Genomic DNA, 20,087 nt, shown 5'->3' with positions numbered 1-20,087 from the left:
CCCAGCATGCCAGCTCTAGTCAAACTGTCCAACCCATGCCAGCATGGAAAGTGGATGTCGGGTGATGATGATGATGATGATGATGATGATGATGACAACGACGATGATGATGATGGTAATGATGATGATTCTTGTGTTTCATGAATCATACACTATAATTTCATTTTTTTCCTATATCCCTTTCTTTTGTAATTTGTAACACATTAGTAAATAGATCAGTAAACATTTGTCTGTTACTTCTACATATGCTGATTTCTTCATTCCAGGCTCACCTCTTGAGTGTCTTTGATAACACCAAATCTGTGCAATTTGATGAGAAGTACTATGATAGGATCCTGTCTATTCATTCACAAGAAGGAGAGTGCATTGCTCTTGAGGAAACCGTCCATGCTCAGGTAAAGAAATTTATCTGACATCTGGTCTGTCTGTCTGTAAAATATTTAACCAATAATATTACTGCCTACATTCTCTTCTTATCCTTGGAGACAAAACAGATATATCAATAAATATCAAACACAATTCCTCACATTCCAAATGATGACTCATAAATTTCTATATCACTGCCAATACAAGTTATGTGCTTAGGAAGATAATCAGATTAAATTGTCTCATTTGTTATTTCTTAATAGCTAAACCGAATAAACAACATAGAGACAGTTGATTTAAAACACTTGCGTGGATCTCACACTGATTATATACAATTCTTCATTCTGGTTTGGGATCAAATTATAATTTCAGGAAGTATTTGAAAGCATACAGTGTAAGCTGGTTATTTGGGATTGCTACATTATGCTTGTTGACCAGCCTGTTTTTGTATGTTTGCAGTGATTAGCATAGAGGTGACTATGGTGGTATTGTTCTGGTATTGTTCTGGTTTTGTATTATAACCCTGAGCCAATCAATGGCTTGTAAGAGGAATTGGTTAATGGAAGCCCATCATATATGTTTACATATGTGCACAAATGTTGAGATTTTATGGCTTAGTTTGTTACCATCAGAGTGAGATGGTAAAAATATGTATGCATTAAAGCCAGTTACTCTACAATTTCCAAGAGTATCACATACACATGCACACACACACACACACTCACACACATGCACACACACATTCATACGTGCACACACATATGCATCTTGATATGATGGTCTTCTACAGTTTCATTTTACCAACTTCATCCACAAAGCATTGGTTAGTTTGAAGCCATATTAGAAGACGCTTGCCCAAAGTGCTGTCTAGTGATACTGAAGCCGAAAGCCCATAGTTGCAATGCAAGCTTCTTAACCACACATCCAAGCCTACTAAAATAATTCAAATTATATTGATCATTTAGTAATTCTCTCTTTTTCCTTATTACAGAGTTATTTCTGGTTAGTTTTTTTTTTCTGAAGTTCTCTGTATTAACTAAATTAACACTAACTTAAATAAGATTAGCTTCCTGTATTTGTTTCTGAAACAAAAACTTAAATCTAGTTTCTTTGGCAAATCTAGCTGAGGAAAGTTAAATTCATGCAAAATTGGTATTTGGTTCAAATCAAGATTTAGCTTTCATTTACTTAGAGTAACAAAAATCAAAAATATCTGTGAGAAACCCATGGTTCACTATAAACCTTTATATATATAAATATATATATATTTTGGTTTATGTGGAAGTCGTTCTCCTTTAGCTAACTCTCCATAAAAGAGTTGTTTTGGCATTCTTGAATCCTTCATTCTGACCAGATGACCACTCCATCTGAGCCTTTGCTTTAACACAAGAGCTTCTACGTTTTCACACCGAGAGCCTTCCAATATTTCAAGATCACTGATGCAGTCCTTCCACTTAATGCCATAGATCCATATTACCATATTTATTAATAGTGCTTCCCAGGTAGACAAACTGATCAACTACATCAAGCCGTTTACCATACACATAGATATTTGGTACACTATACTGCTTACCAGGGCAGGTTGATGCATGACAACAGTTTTCTTGAGATTGACTGTCAATCCTAAGGCAGTGCAAGCATCAGAGAATGCATTCAAAATGTGTTGTATATCAATCTCTGTGTGTGGTACTAGCTCACAATCATCTGCATACATACATACATACATATATATATATATATATATATACATACATATGCATACATATATAAATATATATTGGGTCATCTCATAGATAATGTAGTTTTTTTATACTTCTTATATTTTTCAAAATAACTCTCCTTCATTTTCTACAATGCTCTTCCATCTTTTTGGTAGTCTTACAAAGCTCCTGTTCCAAAATTCACTTGTACATTATGTAAAATACTCCTCCAGTACTCTTCTGACCTCATCTACAGAATTCACATTTTTTCTGTCCAAATGATTTTGAAGACTGTGGAATAAATGATAATCGGATGGGGCAATGTTCAGCGAGTATGGTGGGTGAGGCATCGTTTCCCATTCAAACTGCTCCAGTATTTGGAATGTCATCTTCGTTGTATATGGCTGAGCATTATCCTGATGGAAGAACACTTTTCGTCTTGAAACCAAAGATGGTTGTTTTCCTTCTAGCGCTGACTTGAACTGCTCAAACTGTTCACAGTAGATTTCCTTTGTTATGGTTTGGGTTAGATTTAAAAGTTCAAAGTGGACTAAACCTTTCATATCCCACCAAATAGATAACAACAGCTTACATAGGTGAAGACCTTCTTTAGCCTGGGGTGCCAGTGTTTTACCTTTCCCTACTTACTGTCTTTGGTGTTTGAAATTTTTATAGAAAACCTATTTCTCATCACCAGTCAGTATTCGGTCCAAAAAAGGTTCATTCGAGAGATGTGACAGCAAAGAAAAGCATACATTCACTCTATAGTTGTGAAACTCGGACACTGTCTTGGACCCTTAGAAACTGCCTGAGCTCCTTTGGTACCAGGATGTTTTAAGTCACAGAAAACATTTTAAGTACGCACAGTTTGGTATAGAACAATTTAAAACACGAAAATAAAAGTAATTATTTAAATATTAATTACCAGATATTTACAGATGTCCTTATAAGTTACTCTCTAACAGGGAGATGTTGGTTTCGAATTTACGCACATGGCCAGCCACTTTGAGGGAGGGGGTAAGATGATTACATCAACCCCAGTGTTTAAGTGCTACTTAATTTATTGACCCCAAAAGATGAAAGGCAAAATTGACCCTGGTGGAATTTGAACTCAGAACATAGAGATAGATGAAATGTGGTTAAACATGTTCTCTGGTACAGTAATGATTCTACCAGCTTGCCACCTTAAATAGAGAGAAGATATTAAGATGCTATATTTCACTTATATCATGAGAAGGCATTTGAAATATTCCATTACGGTTTTCAGTTTTGGGAATTAAGATATTTTGATGAAAGTTTCTTATGGATCTTATTACATACTGTTGTAATTTTTAGTCAGTTTTCTGAGAAGCACATTGTCTATTAAGAATTGAAATAAGCCCTTTAATGGAGTCCCTACACAAATGACTATTAGTGAAGAAATATAAAGGAAGGGAAAAGGGAATGATATACAACACACAATCCCATTTTATTGTTGCTAGCATAAAAAAATGCATATTTTGTAAAGTACTGTGACCAGAAAAACATCATTTAGTTTGTGACAGTGGACCAGATTGTAGTTGTGAGGTAGAAATTTTGACACATCAGGAAATAAATTTAAAATTGAAAGTGTAACAGCTTGCAGCACTCACTGCAACAGCTCTCTCCCAACCTCATGAACAGCTTGTGTCACTTGCTGCCATCTAGTGGGGCTCATTTCTCAGACTGACTGCGGTTATCCCAATTTTGCAGAGGAAATCAGTAGAGTGGGGTCAGAGAACTCCTGAGGTCTCAATGACGACTATGCAGCTGAGCCTTTGCAATTGTGTCCATGAAACACACTATTTAGTCTGGGGTGTACAGCTTGTTACTCCCGCTTTCCATCTTTTGCTGCTTAACCCTTTAGCATTTAAACTGGCCATATCTAGCCTGTTTTGTGTTCAAATTGGCCAGATCTGGCCTTTCACACCAACACTAAACAGATATTCTAAAAATAAACAGTTACATCGTCGTCATCATATAACTCTAGGATAATGCATGGTAAGTTCAAAGCAATGTGAATAAATAATAAGCATTGCCTTTAATAGAGTAATCTGAATGCTAAATGGTTAATTCACCGTTTTTCTTTCTTTTACTTTGTTTCCTTGGTGAGGTAGTTCTGAGAAATTTTTCTCAGTAATTTGATCTGTTATACTTTTAATGTTTTTGTCTTTCTTTTCTTCCTGTAAAAATATGTTAATAAATTTTAGATTTAGCAGCTTTGTAATACTGGTTTCAAATTTTAGCACAAGGCTAGCAATTTCAGAGAAGGGGTAAATCAATTACATTGACCCTCCAGTGGTCAACTGGTATATATTTCATCATCCCCAAAAGGATGAAAGGCAAAGGTGACCTCTGAGGAATTTGAACTCAGAACATAAAGACAGATGAAATGCTGCTAAGTATTTTGCTGACCATGCTAACAGTTCTGCCACCTTGACACCTTTGTTTTAAACCAATATTAAATAGCTAAAATGACTCTTCTGCAATATAGCTGCTAGCTAGGTTTTATAAAATCTCAATCATCACACTTTTTGCTGATACCTTTTTAAGAATTTGGGTTTCCCATTTTATTGAAGGGCAATGTTGAAGTTTGGTTGGGTGATCTACTAAGAATATCTCGAAGGTCACTACATGGCGTCATCAGAACAGCTGCTATGGCGATTACTGACCCAACATTTAAGCTCCTTGAATTTGAAAATATGTTCCCTGCTCAGGTAAGAAATTTCTTTAATATTTCTTTGTTCATGATTCATTGAAGTTAGAGAATGAAAAGGGTTTGAAATAAGTTTTAATAGGAATTTTAACACTTATAAAAATGGAATTGATTAAGTTGTTACATTTTAGTTAAAGAATTCTATTTTTTATGCATTTCTTTGTTTTTTGTTGTTTTTTATTTGCTTCCTATTTTTCTATATGACTGTTAGTTTTACCCCACTATCTGGTTGCTTTCATGTTTATGTACTAACATGCATCGCATGAATGTGAATGTTCACCACATGCACACATGCACATGCACATTATTCGTTCATTTGTTTAAAATTCATTTCCTATGCCTGCATTGTTTGGACAGGAGTAAATTTCATATATATATATGTGTGTGGTAAGAAGCTTGCTTCCCAACCACATGGTTCCGGGTTCAGTGGCACCTTGGGCAAGTGTCTTCAACTGTAGCTTCAGGCTGCAACCAAAGCTTTGTGAGCGGATTTGGTAGACGGAAACTGAAAGAAGTCTATCATATACATATAAATATATATGTGTGTGTGTGTACTGGAGTAAGCACATAAATGTGAAACAAGGTAGAAAAAAGAGTACTCAAATACCAGAGGTAGAGTAATATGCTTTATTTAAAAGCAGCAGAAATATAACTAAACTGTCTGATGAATGGGAACGTGAAACTCTGAGTAACAGCTTTTGTTATATTTCTGCTGCTTTTAAATAAAGTATATATATATGTATATATGTTTGTGTGTATGTTTGTCCCCACCACCACCACTTGACAACATATATGCATATATATGTGTGTGTTTGTGTATATACACACACACACATATATACATACACGCACACACACATTTATACACAAATGCACAAATTCTTGTGCATGGTTGTTCTTTTAATTGAATAATGACTTCCTTATCTTCCATTTAAGGATACTCTGTTGATGAACTTGCCAATGTTTGACTTACAACTTAATTTACATTTGTGGGGACATGTAGACATTTCATTGAAGGAAGTGTAACCCTACATGTATACCATTTCTCATTGCTTCTCTTAACAGTAGCAGGTCTCTTCTCAATATTTTCAATGCCTTTCTAACAGTGGGACAGCCAGTGTCATATTGCCACATTTTAAGAGTTGATGTGGCTCTTCTTCAAAGTGGGCTTCAGTTGATCTTTGAACTGATTCTTTAGATGTCTTGTCCATCTTGCTGTTGAACTATGATGGGGATACATGAGTCAGCCTGTGGACACTTCATACTGAGGCCATCTTAGTTGATGCTTATGTAATATAGTTTCAATCCTGCTGGTGTGTATGTTTCATGAGGAATTTCTGTATATAATCTCATCACGTGGTGGAAGAAATTGATGACATGGGCAGTTATAGGCGGCTAGGCCCTTTACGTGCTGACAATATGTGGTTTATGTTTTGTATACAGGAGGGTGGAAATGCAGATTAGCTGGTAGGGGAGCACCTTAATTAGAGAGTGAGATCAAAGTCTCTCTTTCTGAGCCTTTCAGAATGGTGCATATGTTTGTCTGAGGTGGTTTTGACAACACTGACATGTGTACAATCACATGTAAATGTACATGCAGGCACAAACACATACATGAAGGCATACAAACACTTATATACGTGTGTGTGTGTGTGTGTGTATGTAAGTCAGGGCTGTGGGATTAAGAAGCTTGCTTCTCAACTATGTAGTTTGGGGTTCAATTCCTGAGCAAGTACTTTCTGCTATAGTGTCAGGCTGACCGAAGCCTTGTAATTGAATATGGGCGGCAGATGTTCCCGTAATATGATCACATGTGCGTGAAAGTTCTTGTGCCTCGTAACAGAGAGGAAGGAAAATATATAAATATATGATTACATTTATGCTGACCACCACGGCAAACAGTCTGTGATTTATTTTTTGTTCCTTTTGTATATCTTAAACGCTGCTGTTAATTCAAGAATTACATCACAATTTTTCTTTCTTTGCTTTCTCTCTCCCTCCCTTCTTCTATCCTGAAACCAATAGGCACATCATTGATGGATATCTCTGACTGTAAAACATCAACTGAATTTATTTACTGCACTAGTGTGTGGGTATATATATATGTGTGTGTGTGTATGTATGTATACATTTCTATATACATATATGTATATATGTGTATACATATGTACATATATATATATATATATATATATATATATAAACATACATACATATATATATGTATATATATAACTATATGAATATATAGTTATATATATATATATAGCCGAAATTACAAAAAAATAATATGGAACTCGACTGAGGAAAGAAAATTCTGACTGACCTGTCCTTCTTTTCTTTGTATCGTCTATCTGGATGTTTTGTTGTCCTTTTCTTGTATCACCTAACTGTCTGGATGTTTTGCATTCTTGTCCCATTTTGTATTTATATATATATATATATATAAATACATAGATATACACATACACACATATACACACACACATTTTATTGAATGGACAAACAAAAGAAATGGCACCCAACACATTTTGTTAGAGTAATATGTATTATTACTTAAAACACTTTGTGTGTGTATATGTATATATATATACAAATACATGTGTGTTTGTTTGTTTGTGTGTGTGTGTGTACATATGTACACACTCACACATGAATATACATTTTTTTTTCAGGTTGGTCTTCTTGGTCTGCAGATGATCTGGACACAAAACTCTGAATTGGCCCTGACTAAAGCACGTTCTGATAAGAAGATCATGGCCAACACAAACGTGAAGTTTACCGAAATTCTCAACGAACTGATTGATATCACAACAAAAGAGCTGACTAAAATTGAAAGGACCAAGTTTGAAACCCTTATCACCATTCATGTCCACCAGAAAGATATCTTTGAAGATTTGGTATGTTGCCAAATTATGTTTGAGGAAGTTGGAGAGAGAGAATGGCATAAGATCAAAAATGTGAGGTGTGATGTTTATTGTCCCCAAATCAGCTCCGAATGTCTTTAAGCTTTTGAGCAACTGACGTTTTTAGATATGATTACCTCGTTTCTTTTCTCAAACATCTGGAACTTGGACAATATTATTCAATGTGCCCTTCTTGTTAGTGATCTTGGATTAATAAACTTTACAGTTTGAAACATACATTAAATATGAACAATTTCGCAAATTATAAATTATTTGCTAAGATTTAGTTATCATGGTTTTCATAAATATTCCACCTTGCTGGTATGGGCTGGATAAATTATTTGAGGCAATCTATTACAGATGTCATTCATTCTTGATGCTGTTCCTTCTAAACACCTACAATTATAGACAGGAATATGGCGTACTTACTCTAAAAACTAGAGTACACATCATAAATGTTATTAGAAGCCCCAATTTTCTGTTTCACATCAGATGTCAAATTCTACATATGTATAAATACATATAATTGTGTAATATATGGATTTATGGAATCATGTGGTTATCATAGAATGCTCCTCTAGTAGACCTGGCTAGCAGACTACATGCTTTTTCTATTCCTTCCTGTTTTTTGTTAACATTAAGGTTTGTCAACTCCCTGAAATTAGATACAACATCTAAATTGACATGAAACGAAATATATTATTTATATTTATTTTTTAATGATCATACCAAGCTAATTTTATCTAGTATTGGTCTTCTGTACATTGTATATACAAAGAGTAAATTTTGTTTGTCTACTTAGTGTAACCATAATGCTCTGATGATCTGATGAGCTAGCCTTCTTTATCTGCATTGATTTGTAAATGTACAATGTACATTGCATAGCATGCATATTAGTTCAGATATGTGAAATAATAATAATTTTTTCCATCTGAAATTATCATTACATGTTGAAGGCTGCGAATTGGCTGTAATCTTAAGGATGACAAGTGGTTAAATAAACATTTTCCCCTCTCATACCTCCTGATTTTATGGTTTATAAATGTGTGCATTTTTACATGTAGATGTGTGTTTCCATATGTTTATAAATGTAAGTATGTACATGATATTTATTTCAAATCTTAGGTTCGAATGCATATCCGGTCAGTTAATGATTTTGAATGGTTAAAACAGTCCCGATTTTACTTCAAAGAAGACACTGACCAATGCTTGATCTCAATCACTGATGTGAACTTTAAATACATGAATGAGTTCCTTGGTTGCACAGACCGTCTGGTCATTACTCCACTGACAGACAGGTAAGGAAGGACTTTATTCTTTTATTCTTTTACTTGTTTCAGTCAGTTGACTGCAGCCATGCTGGAGCACAATGTGAAAGGGTATTTTAGGCAAAGAAATTGACCTCAGCCTTTATTCTTTGTAAGCCTAGTACTTATTCTATCAGTTTCTTTTGCTAAACCATTAAGCTAAGGGGACATACACACACCAACACCAATTGTCAAGTGATGGTAGTGGGGACAAACACAGACACAAAGGCACACTCACATAAACGTGCACACACACACACATATACACACACATATACACACACATATACATACAAACTCACACACACACACACATACACACCCATATACACATAAACACACCCACACATATGCATATACGATGGGCTTCTTTCAGTTTTCATCTACCAAATTCATTCACAAGGCTTTGGTCAACCTGAGGCTATAGTAGAAGACACTTACCCAAGGTGCCATGCACTATGACTGAACCTGGAACCATGTGGTTTGGCAGCTAGCTTTTTATCACACAGCCACTTCTACTATAGAATATGTGTACAAGTATATTTAAAAACAGGAAACATTCACAGGATCTTCAATAAGTTCAAAACACATATCATAGTATGGGAACAGTGGGAAAACCTCTATTTTGGATAGAAAATGAGCTGCTTCATAAAAAGGTTAAGATTATGATTAATTGATACAAACCTTGTATATTACTGGTATTTCTGTTGATTACTTCAGCAAGATTTTACTGTGAAACACTATTCTTTTTCTTTTTATCTTTTACTTGTTTCAATTATTTGAATGTGGCCATGCTGGGGCACCACCCTGAAGAATTTTAGCCAATTGAATCAACCCTAGTAGTAACATTTTTTAAGCCTGGTATTTATTCTATTGGTTTCTTTTGCTGAGCCACTCAGTTATGGGGACATAAACACACCAAACAGTGGTGGGGGACAAACATAGGCACAAATACACACACACAGATATACAATATGCTTCTTTCAGTTTCCATCTACTATATCCACACACAAGGCTTTGGTCAGCTCAAAGCTATAGTAGAAGACACTTGCCCACGGTGCTATGCAGTGTGACTGAACCGTATTGGTTGGATGTTAAGTATTTCAGTAAGTGATTGAAACAAGAATAAAAAAAAAATTTAATAAAAAGATTAATGGATATTTAACCGGTTGGCAACTCAGCCTGTGACTTATTTAGAAAAGAGTTTGCTATCATCATTGAATAAAGGTATTAAGCTTTTGTATTTGTTAAACTGGAGCTGTTATACTTCATTTAAAATATGGGACCTTAATCCACTCACTTTAATCAGTGAGAGGAAACTTATTGTATGTCACTCACATTTTATCTTCTTTTACATTTCTTTTGTATTTGTAACCACATCTCATTTTAGAATATGTGTACAAGTATATTCTTTGCTCAATTCTAGCTCAAATTATCAATATTAACAAGATATGTAAGGTGGCGAGCTGGCAGAATTGTTAACACGCTGGGCAAAATATTTTGTGGCATTCTGTCCATCTTTACATTCTGAGTTTAAATTCTGCTGAGGTTGACTTTGCCTTTTATCTTTTTGAGGTTGATGAAATAAATACCAGTTGGGAACTTGGGTTGATATAATTAACTTATACCACCACATTGGAAACTGCTAACCTTGTGTCAAAATTTGAAACCAATATTTACAGGAAATGTGTGAATTCTTTAATTCTTTTTAATGCTGATTACAATATCTCTATTTCAAGAATAGCTGAATAATCATTAACTTTATACTGTTATTTAAAATGTTTTTATTAGTGACTATGTGTTAGTATGTGTTAGTTTAAGCATGAAATTTCAGTAGTCTTTCTTCCTTGCACTTTTGCAGATGCTATATAACTTTATCACAGGCATTGGGGATGGCACTTGGAGGTGCTCCAGCAGGCCCAGCAGGAACAGGCAAGACAGAAACAACAAAAGACATGGGTCGTTGCCTTGGCAAATATGTTGTTGTCTTCAACTGCTCAGATCAAATGGATTATCGAGGACTTGGGAGAATCTACAAAGGTAACGTTGAAGCTATTTTAAGAAACAAAAGTCATTCATGTGTTGTAGTGAAGTAATGAACGAGTTGATTAAATTAAATAATAAGATAAATCAGAATTATTTCATCAAATTCTGAGATCAATGGTCTTACCCTTTCATGTCCACAAGCTTTGGTAGCAATACTTGTTTGTAATGAATGTAGGGATTAAATAATTGGGTGGGGAATTCTTCATTTGATAAAAGTTTCTTTCATTTAATAACAGCTTTCCTCAGCTCCATATAAACACAATACAAGCTCACCTCATCAGATGTCTCTGAATATCTGATGAGGTGGGTGTATCTTAAGACCCCAAAATTTTAAACAATGTGGAGCAGAGTCAAAAAGTTATTTTATATGTTATATATATATATATATATATATATATATATATATGGTGAACCCAGACAATGTATTGAAAAAACACCCACATAGACACATAGATTGCATATCTGATTTGGATCACCAAGAGCTGCAGTTAAGTTCTGATATTTGTGGATTTTAAAATGTCTTTTGAGGCCTCCATTAGATTTGCAGACCTTATAGCATACACAGAATTGAAAGGTGTGCACAGATATATAGGCAGAATAGTTGGTAGAGGTTCTTATTTCATGGGTCTGCAAATGAGATTTGAGCCAAGCAAAAGAAGGGCATGGTCTGTCACAAACTGTGCACACAAAACATCACTGAGATTCCCCTTCTCGATCGCAACATTCTTCTTTAAATCTCTCTTGAGTCTTGATGTATCATCCTGCGATGTATGATGTTTGGGTGAAAAATGCAATACTACAGGTAGGAAGATATGGACTAGCAATACAAAGGATATGAGATTAGGAAAGAATGAAGTGAGAATACTTCACTGGGAGTATAATATCAGTGTGTATAAACAATAGACTACAAATGAACTGAGAGGAAAGAATATAAAAGGTAACAGTTGTATACAAGAGAGAATGATTGCGATCTTATGAGCATTTTATGTTTGCGGAGGATGACAAGTGTATAAAGAAAATAATTCACTTGAAGCACTTGACTGTTTGTCTGTCTGCCTACCTGCCTATCTGTCTGTCTGCCTGTCTGTCTGTATGTCTGTCTGTCTCTATGTATGTATGTATGTATGTATGTATGTATGTATGTATGTATGTATGTATATCTATTCCATCTACCAATATAATCTATCTGTCAATCAATCTATCTATTTATCTATTTGTCTATCTATATATAAATACAATGGGCTTCTTTCAGTTTCTGTCAACCAAATCCACCCATAAAGCTTTGGTCAGCCCGAGGCTATAATAGAAGGCACTTGCCTAAGGTGACACACAGTGGGACTGAACATGGAACCATGTGATTGGGAATCAAACTTCTTACCACTTTGGTATACCTGCGCCTATATCTATATCTATTTTTCTATCTATCTATCTATCTATCTATCTATCTATCTATCTATCTATCTATCTATCTATCTATCTATTTATCCATCCATCAATCCATCCATCTGCATGTGAGTCTGTCTTTATGTATGTCCCTGCATGTTTACATTTATATTTGGTTCCTGTCAACCAAATACCACTCACAAGACACTGGCCAACCCGATACTGCAGTAGAAAACACTTGACCAAGTTACTGCATGGTGAGATCGAACTTGGAATCATGTCGTTGTAAAATGAACTTCTTAACCACATGGCTGTTTTCACCTACAATAGGACTAGTTCCAGCATATCAACATCATCAGCATCATCATCATCATTGCCATTGTCATCATTATTGTCTTCATAGTCATTGCTGTCGGCGTCATCATTGTTGTCATCGTCGTCGTCATCATTGTCATCATCGTTGTTGTCGCCGTCATCATCAACATCATTGTCATCAATGTAATTGTCATTGTCATCATCATTGTTTTTACCATCATCACTGTCATCATCGTCGTCGTCTTCATCATCATCATTATCATCATCATCATCATCATCATCATCATCATCACTTAACATCCATGTTCCATGCTGGCATGGGTTGGACATATATCTCTTCCAATTAGAAATGATGTTGGCAGTTAATTAACTCTTCTATTGTCTGCAACCCTCAGCTGCTTGCAACATTTAATAGCTGTTCCACCTGTAGATTAATTTATAAATGAGCTTAAATGAAATGAAAGTAGACATAAAAATATGTATCAAAACCTAAACTACTAAGGTTAATTATACAGAGACATCCTCAGCATGAAAAACAATTGTTTAGTCACGGTCAATGCAAGGAACACCAAAAATTCTATTAAAAATATACAGTTTCTTCATTGCAAAAGTATTTCTAATTGGATTTATAAAGCTCATAGATGCAGGTATAGCTATGTGGTAAGAAGTTTGCTTCCCAACCACATGGTTCCATGTTCAGTCCCACTGCGTGGCACCTTAGACAAGCGCCTTCTGTTATAGTCTCGAGCTGACCAAAGCCTTGTGGGTGGATTTGGTTACGGAAACTGAAAGAAACTCATTGTATTTATATATATTCTTTTATTCTTTTACATATTTCAACTATTTGACTGCAGCCATGCTGGAACCCCCTCCTTAAAGGGTTTTGTCAAATAAATGAACCCCAAGACTTATTCTTTGTAAGCCTAGGACTTATTCTATTGGTCACTCTTGCTGATTTGCTAAGTTACAGGGACATAAACACTCCAACATTGATTGTCATGTGATGGTGGGAGGACAAACACAGACACAAAGACACACACAAAAATACACACACACATGCATACACACACACACACACACACACACACACACACACACACACACATACAATGAGTTTCCATCTACCAAATCCACACACAAGGCTTTGGTCATTTGGTCAGCCTGATGCTATAGGAGAAGACACTTGCCCAAGTTGTCATGCAGTGGGACTGAATCCAGAACCACACAGCCATACCTGTGCTATGAATGTGAGTGTGTGTCCTACCACCACTTGACATATGGTGTTGGTGTGTTTACATCCCTGAAATATAGCAATTCAGCAAAAGAGACCAATAGAATAAGTACCGGGCTTTACAAATAAATAATAAGTCCTGGTGGGGGTCATCTCATGCAACTAAAATTCTTCAAGGCAGTACCCCAGCATGGCCACAGTCAAATGACTGCAACAAGTAAAAGATAAAATATGAAAGGAAGCTCATGATACTGAATATGTTAAAACTAAATTATAAGAATATATGACACACATGGTGCTTGAATCTAGCTTCATATTTGGCAAACGTTTTGGATGCTGTTAGCTGCTTTCATTTTAAAGAGATTTAAAGTGGACTGTAGCACAATTAATGAGCTGATATTAAGTATTGCTTCAGCTAAGTATTTATTTCTGTCTACATATCTCTGTTCTTACTCTCTCTCTCTTCCGCTTTCATCTACTCTATATTCCACTTTATATTCATCTGAGAAATGCTGGGTGTTAGGAGGGATGTTAGTCATAAAAACCCTGCCAAAATGGACACAGAAGTCTGGTGCAGGCTCCTGCCTGGCCAGCATCTGTCAAACTATCCAATCCATGCCAGCATGGAAGTCAGACCTTAAACAATGACACCGATGATGATGATAAGAAGGGGGATGAGGTGGAATGGTTGCTGCAGTGAGTGCTACTAACCATTCACTGCAGCAACACCATCATGATCATCACCATGGGATACAGCTGAGCTCACCATTTGTTCCAGGGTGTGTGGCTCATCACCCCCTCTTCTCTATCTTCTGCTACTTTCCACCCCTTTTTCTTTTCCTTTTCTATTCTTCTTTTTTCTTTCTGTTTCTTTGTATTAAAATATCATAATTCAAAATATGATCTATTATATAAATTGACTGCACAAATAAAGCTTTTTGCTATATTCCTTTTCTTTACTCCAGGTTTGGCCCAATCAGGTTCTTGGGGTTGTTTTGATGAATTCAACCGTATCGAACTGCCTGTACTATCAGTGGCAGCCCAGCAGATTGCTATTATACTAACATGCAAAAAGGAACGAAAACCCCAGTTTATATTCACTGATGGAGATACTGTGGATATGGATCCTGAATTTGGTCTGTTTCTCACAATGGTAAACACTTTCTGATTACACTTTATTTTCGAGTTTTCTTCTCAAGATTTGCTGACTTCAATCTGCTTACCTAATTCCCTTAATTACTTTATTTAATTATGATTATATCTGACTCATGAATTTTTCTCAGTACATCACAAACTAGTGACAAAGTGTCTACATGGATACTCAGTTTGCTAGAAATGGCTAAAGATTTCCCTCTGAATCGCAATTTATCTTAACCCATTCATGCCGAAATTTTTCTAATGAATGAAATTGCCTGAAAATTCACAGATACTATAATTTTTGCCCTAAATAATGACTGAAAAAAATTTTATTGAAATCCATTTGATACAGACTGCATACGCATTAAGAACATGTTTCATTCTTTGATTCAGATCATACACAAATCACAATTTGTAATGAGTATTTGTTTTATACCCTTATAAATTAAGAGTCAGTTGAAATGGACGATCAGCATGAATGGGTTAAAAAAGAAAAAGATGATATCAATGAGTACATTAAATGATATTATCCTTAATACAGTATATCTGGAAAAAACAAATAGGTTGGTTCGTCATCGTTGGAACACCTTTCATTTGATCAGAACTAACTTGGAACTAAGTAATAAAGGCAATAAGCTATATATCTGCCTACCAACTAGCCTAAGATCTTCCTGCAACACATCATCCTCTCACTACCTAAACATTTTCTAATATCTGTCACCTGTCTATCTACCTATATTTTCTAAATAAATAAGTTCACTTTGTTTACCTGTCTACAACTGATGTCTCAGTTCTGTTCATCTCCTTGGCATGCTACCCTCAATGATATTGTCAAAAAGGGTTTGGGCACTACTACAAATTTCTCAATGCAACTAGAACCAGCAAGGTTTGGCTAAGGGACAGCAAAAACCTTAAGTGGTATTCCTTCTTTGAGGTGGCAAATCTCAAATTTGGGATGTGATTTACATTGTTATCTTCCTTAGCAGCAACCTGCCAGGTTTGAACTACCTGTACTATCAGTGGAAGCCCAACAGATTGCTATTATACTACCATGCGAAAAGGAACAAAAACCCCAGTTTATATTCACTGATAGAGATACTGTGCATATGGATCCTGAATTTGGTCTGTTCCTCACAATGATAAACACTTTCTGCTCACATTTTACACTTCATTTTTCTCATGATTTGTTGGCTTCAATCTGCTTATCTAAGGCTGAAGATTGCAAATTGACAAATTACTAGCTGCCCTCAGGTTTATTTCAAATATATAGTGTCGAAAACATCTAGAACTTACCTACTCAGTCTGATCAGAAATAAGCTCCATGAGGTGGAATGTCTCTGTCAGTGCATCTCCCGCACCTTTCATCAAAGTAAGATATTTTCTATTTTGTCTACTGGCACCACAGAACAATTGCCCAAGCCACTTTACTTAACTAACTACTTTTGTTCATTTCATTTACTAGTGTTCTACTTATCAGCCCTAGACCTAATGTCTGTTTTATGTCTGTCTATTTTCTTTACCTGTGTCCTACCTGTTAGCATTAACTACCATCTCATAGCAATAGTTTTTATTATATATATACATATATATATCCACCAGGTATAATATGGCATGGCTGTGTGGTAAGAAGCTTGCTTCCCAACCACATGGTTCCTGATTCAATCCCACCACATGGCACCTTGGGCAAGTGTCTTCTACTATAACCTCAGGCAAACCAAATCCTTCTGAGTGAATTTGACAGATGGAAACTGAAAGAAGCCTATCATGTGTGTGTGTGTGAGTGTGTGTATGTATATATGTATGTATATTGTGTTTGTGTCTTTGTGTATGTGTTTGCCCTCCCCACTATCACTTGATAACCATGTGTTTACGTCCCCATAACCTAGCAGTTCAGCAAAAGTGGCCAATAGAATAAATTCTACGCTTACAAATAATGAGTCTTGATGTCGATTTCTTCAACTAAAAACCCTTTAAGGCAGTGCTCCAGCATGGCCACAGTCAAATGACAGAAACGAGTAAAAGAATAAGAATGACATAATACCTACCATGTACAATATGTCCTCAGAGATCCTAACCCTCTAGTTTCCTTCTGGTATCTAAATGTCTTGTCATCATAACATTTAAAGTAAATAAGAGGTTAATGTTTTGCCTGAGAGTATTAAACAACAAACACCTCTGACCCTTAGGTCATAGTGTTAGGGAATATTGATTTCTTTCACAAAAAAAAAAAGCTAGTTTATTTTGGAATATTTAATTGATTTAGTAGATTCCAATAAACTACAAGTTTTTAATTTATTTATCTCACACTGACACAAAGTAAAACTGATCTTTTATATTTTACTTCTTTCAGTCATTAGACTGTGGCTTTACAGGATTTTAATTGACCAAATCGCCCCTAGTACCTTTTTTATTATTTTTTTAGAAGCCTGGTACTTATTCTATCAGTTTCTTTTTCCAAACTGTTAAGTTATGGGGCATAAACACACTAACACCAGTTGTCAAGTGGTGATGGGGGACAAACACAGACACAAAGACACATACACAGATATGTATATATGTGTGTATAAATATATATATATATATACATATATATCGAAAGAGGGAGGGAGAGAGAGAGGCAATTATGCAGATAAACATATTAGTTTAGGTGTGAAATACAAGATATATATATATATATATATGTATGTATGTATGTATACATGCAAAACGAGAGAAAGCAAAAGGTGGAGACTTTCAAATGATGAATTTTTAAGTACAAATAAATATATAGAGATTTAGTTTAATAGGTCCAACTTCCACAGTACAAACAGAGTGTCTCTCTGGATCTCATCTGTGAACTATCATCATCATCATCATCATCATCGTTTAACGTCCGTTCTCCATGCTAGCATAGGTTGGACGGTTCGACCGGGGATCTGGGAAGCCAGAAGGCTGCACCAGGCTCCAGTCTTATCTGGCAATATATAAAACACACACACACACACACACACACACACATACACACACACACAATGGGTTTTTTTCAGTTTCCATCTACTAAATCCACTCATAAAGTTTTGGTCAGCCCAAGGCTATAGTGGAAGATACTTGCCCAAGGTGCCATGCAGTGGAACTGAACCGAGAGCCAAGTGGTTGAGAAGCAAACTTCTTACCACACAGCTACATCTGCACCTATGATGTTGATGTTGATGTTGATTGGATTTGAATTTATTACAGAGAAGGGTGAAACTAAATACCACAAAACATCATTGAGTCTGATATGGTTTTGCTGAAATAAATCATTCCTTATCTATCCCAGGATGGTTATTATCATGACAGATATTAAATATCTCATTTGATAAAAACTTTATTAGATTTCAATGACTTGTGAATGAATCGATTGACTATGTTTTATTTTCTCTTTGTTTCATAGAATCCTGGCTATGCTGGTCGACAGGAACTGCCAGAAAACCTGAAGATAAACTTCCGAACCGTTGCCATGATGGTACCAGACAGAGGTATCATTATGCGTGTGAAACTTGCCAGCTGTGGCTTCCAACAGAATGTGATGCTGGCTAAGAAGTTTTACACTCTTTACAAACTGTGTGAAGAACAACTCACTAAACAGGTATGGCCGTTGGGTTTTTGTTGTTGTTAATTCCACCAAAAATTACCAATTTTATCATTAAAATTGTGAAATTGTTATGATCCTTTGGATGATAAGTGACAAGAAATTAGCAATATTGTATGTGTGAATTTTCCATTTCAATATTTGGTATTATATATATATATATATATAGATAGATATGTTTCTTTACTAGCCACACAGGGCTGCACACAGATAGAACAAATTACAAGGTAGAGCTTTTCTTTTGAAGGTTTAAAAAAAAAAAAAAAAAAAAAAAAAAAAAGGAAGGGGAGTTTCGATCAAAAGGGATCGTAAAAGGAGAGAAAGAGGACAAAAAAAAAAAAGGGGGGGTTAAAAAAAAAAAAAAAAAAAAAGGGGGAGAGGAGAAAAAAATTGATCAATAGGGATCGTTATCACAGAAATGTCAATATGAAGTGTAAAGGGAGGACAGGTGAGGTTTACCCGTGGAAAGAAAAGCCTACGGAAAAGACCACGGTAACCTCGGTCAATGAAGTCACATTTTATATTTCTTTTTTTTTTTTTTTTTTTTGCAAATAAGCAACTCTCTGTTTTCGATTTCTGGGTTCATAGGACTATGCTCAAGGTGGCTTCGTCATTCATACGTGCCATTCTTGCTACATTCACCCATCTTTTTTTAAAGCATTCGCTAGACAAAACTTGCCTCTCTACTCTCACTTTCCTTTTCAAGTGGTACTTGAAGAAGTTGATGAGAGATTGACCAGAGAGGAAAGTGTTTGTCTCCAATCCTTTCAGACGCGTCCACCAGATACATTCTTTCGCCATAGCCACAAGGATGATGAAAATAGCTCTTTCTTCCCGTTTGAAGGAAGGAGGCGTGACAATATTGACGATAGACTCAGCTGATAAACCGACTCGTCCCACACGTGACAGCAGTTGTTCGACATAAGCCCACAGGTCGGAAATTGTTGGACACTGAACGAGTGCGTGCAGAACGGTTTCGTCGCTCTGACCGCATCTCGGGCAGGTCGGCCCCGTGTTTCTCGAGCCGTGTCTGTAGAGCTTATCCCGAACGGGTAGCGCTTCTCGGTAGCACTGCCAGGCCAGGGATCTCTGGAAGTTGTCCATGGGCCCTGGCCCGAAAGTCGTCCCGAACAGGCGGGTCAGGTACTCCTCGTCGACGTCCAGGTTCGCCCCGAGCTCGTCGTCGTACCTCCCCTCCACTAAACCCCTATAGAATGCTTTGGTTGTGTTGAAGTCACTTAAGGTCGACCCAGGACGGCAGAGTTGCTTGAGAGCAACGCGACACTCGCGGTGCCATTCGCCCTTCCTCGGCCTCTTTTTGATCCACGACTGCAGTTCGGTCATGGAGACGA

General features: G+C 36.1%; 1 protein-coding gene across 1 annotated transcript in view; it reads left to right on the top strand.

Moving 5' to 3' along the window:
* Window positions 1-20,087, top strand: part of LOC115215408 (dynein heavy chain 5, axonemal-like) — a 401,219-nt gene that overhangs the window by 112,673 nt on the left and 268,459 nt on the right. The window contains exons 34-40 of the mRNA XM_036505929.1: window positions 267-395; window positions 4,664-4,801; window positions 7,476-7,700; window positions 8,832-9,004; window positions 10,875-11,053; window positions 14,954-15,141; window positions 18,538-18,732. Of these exons, the coding sequence (XP_036361822.1) occupies window positions 267-395; window positions 4,664-4,801; window positions 7,476-7,700; window positions 8,832-9,004; window positions 10,875-11,053; window positions 14,954-15,141; window positions 18,538-18,732 (1,227 nt within the window). The remainder of the gene's footprint in view (window positions 1-266; window positions 396-4,663; window positions 4,802-7,475; window positions 7,701-8,831; window positions 9,005-10,874; window positions 11,054-14,953; window positions 15,142-18,537; window positions 18,733-20,087) is intronic.

Source organism: Octopus sinensis, linkage group LG9, assembly GCF_006345805.1.
Source record: "Octopus sinensis linkage group LG9, ASM634580v1, whole genome shotgun sequence".
NCBI lineage: Eukaryota > Metazoa > Mollusca > Cephalopoda > Octopoda > Octopodidae > Octopus > Octopus sinensis.
This window is presented reverse-complemented; position numbering and strand designations above follow the sequence as displayed.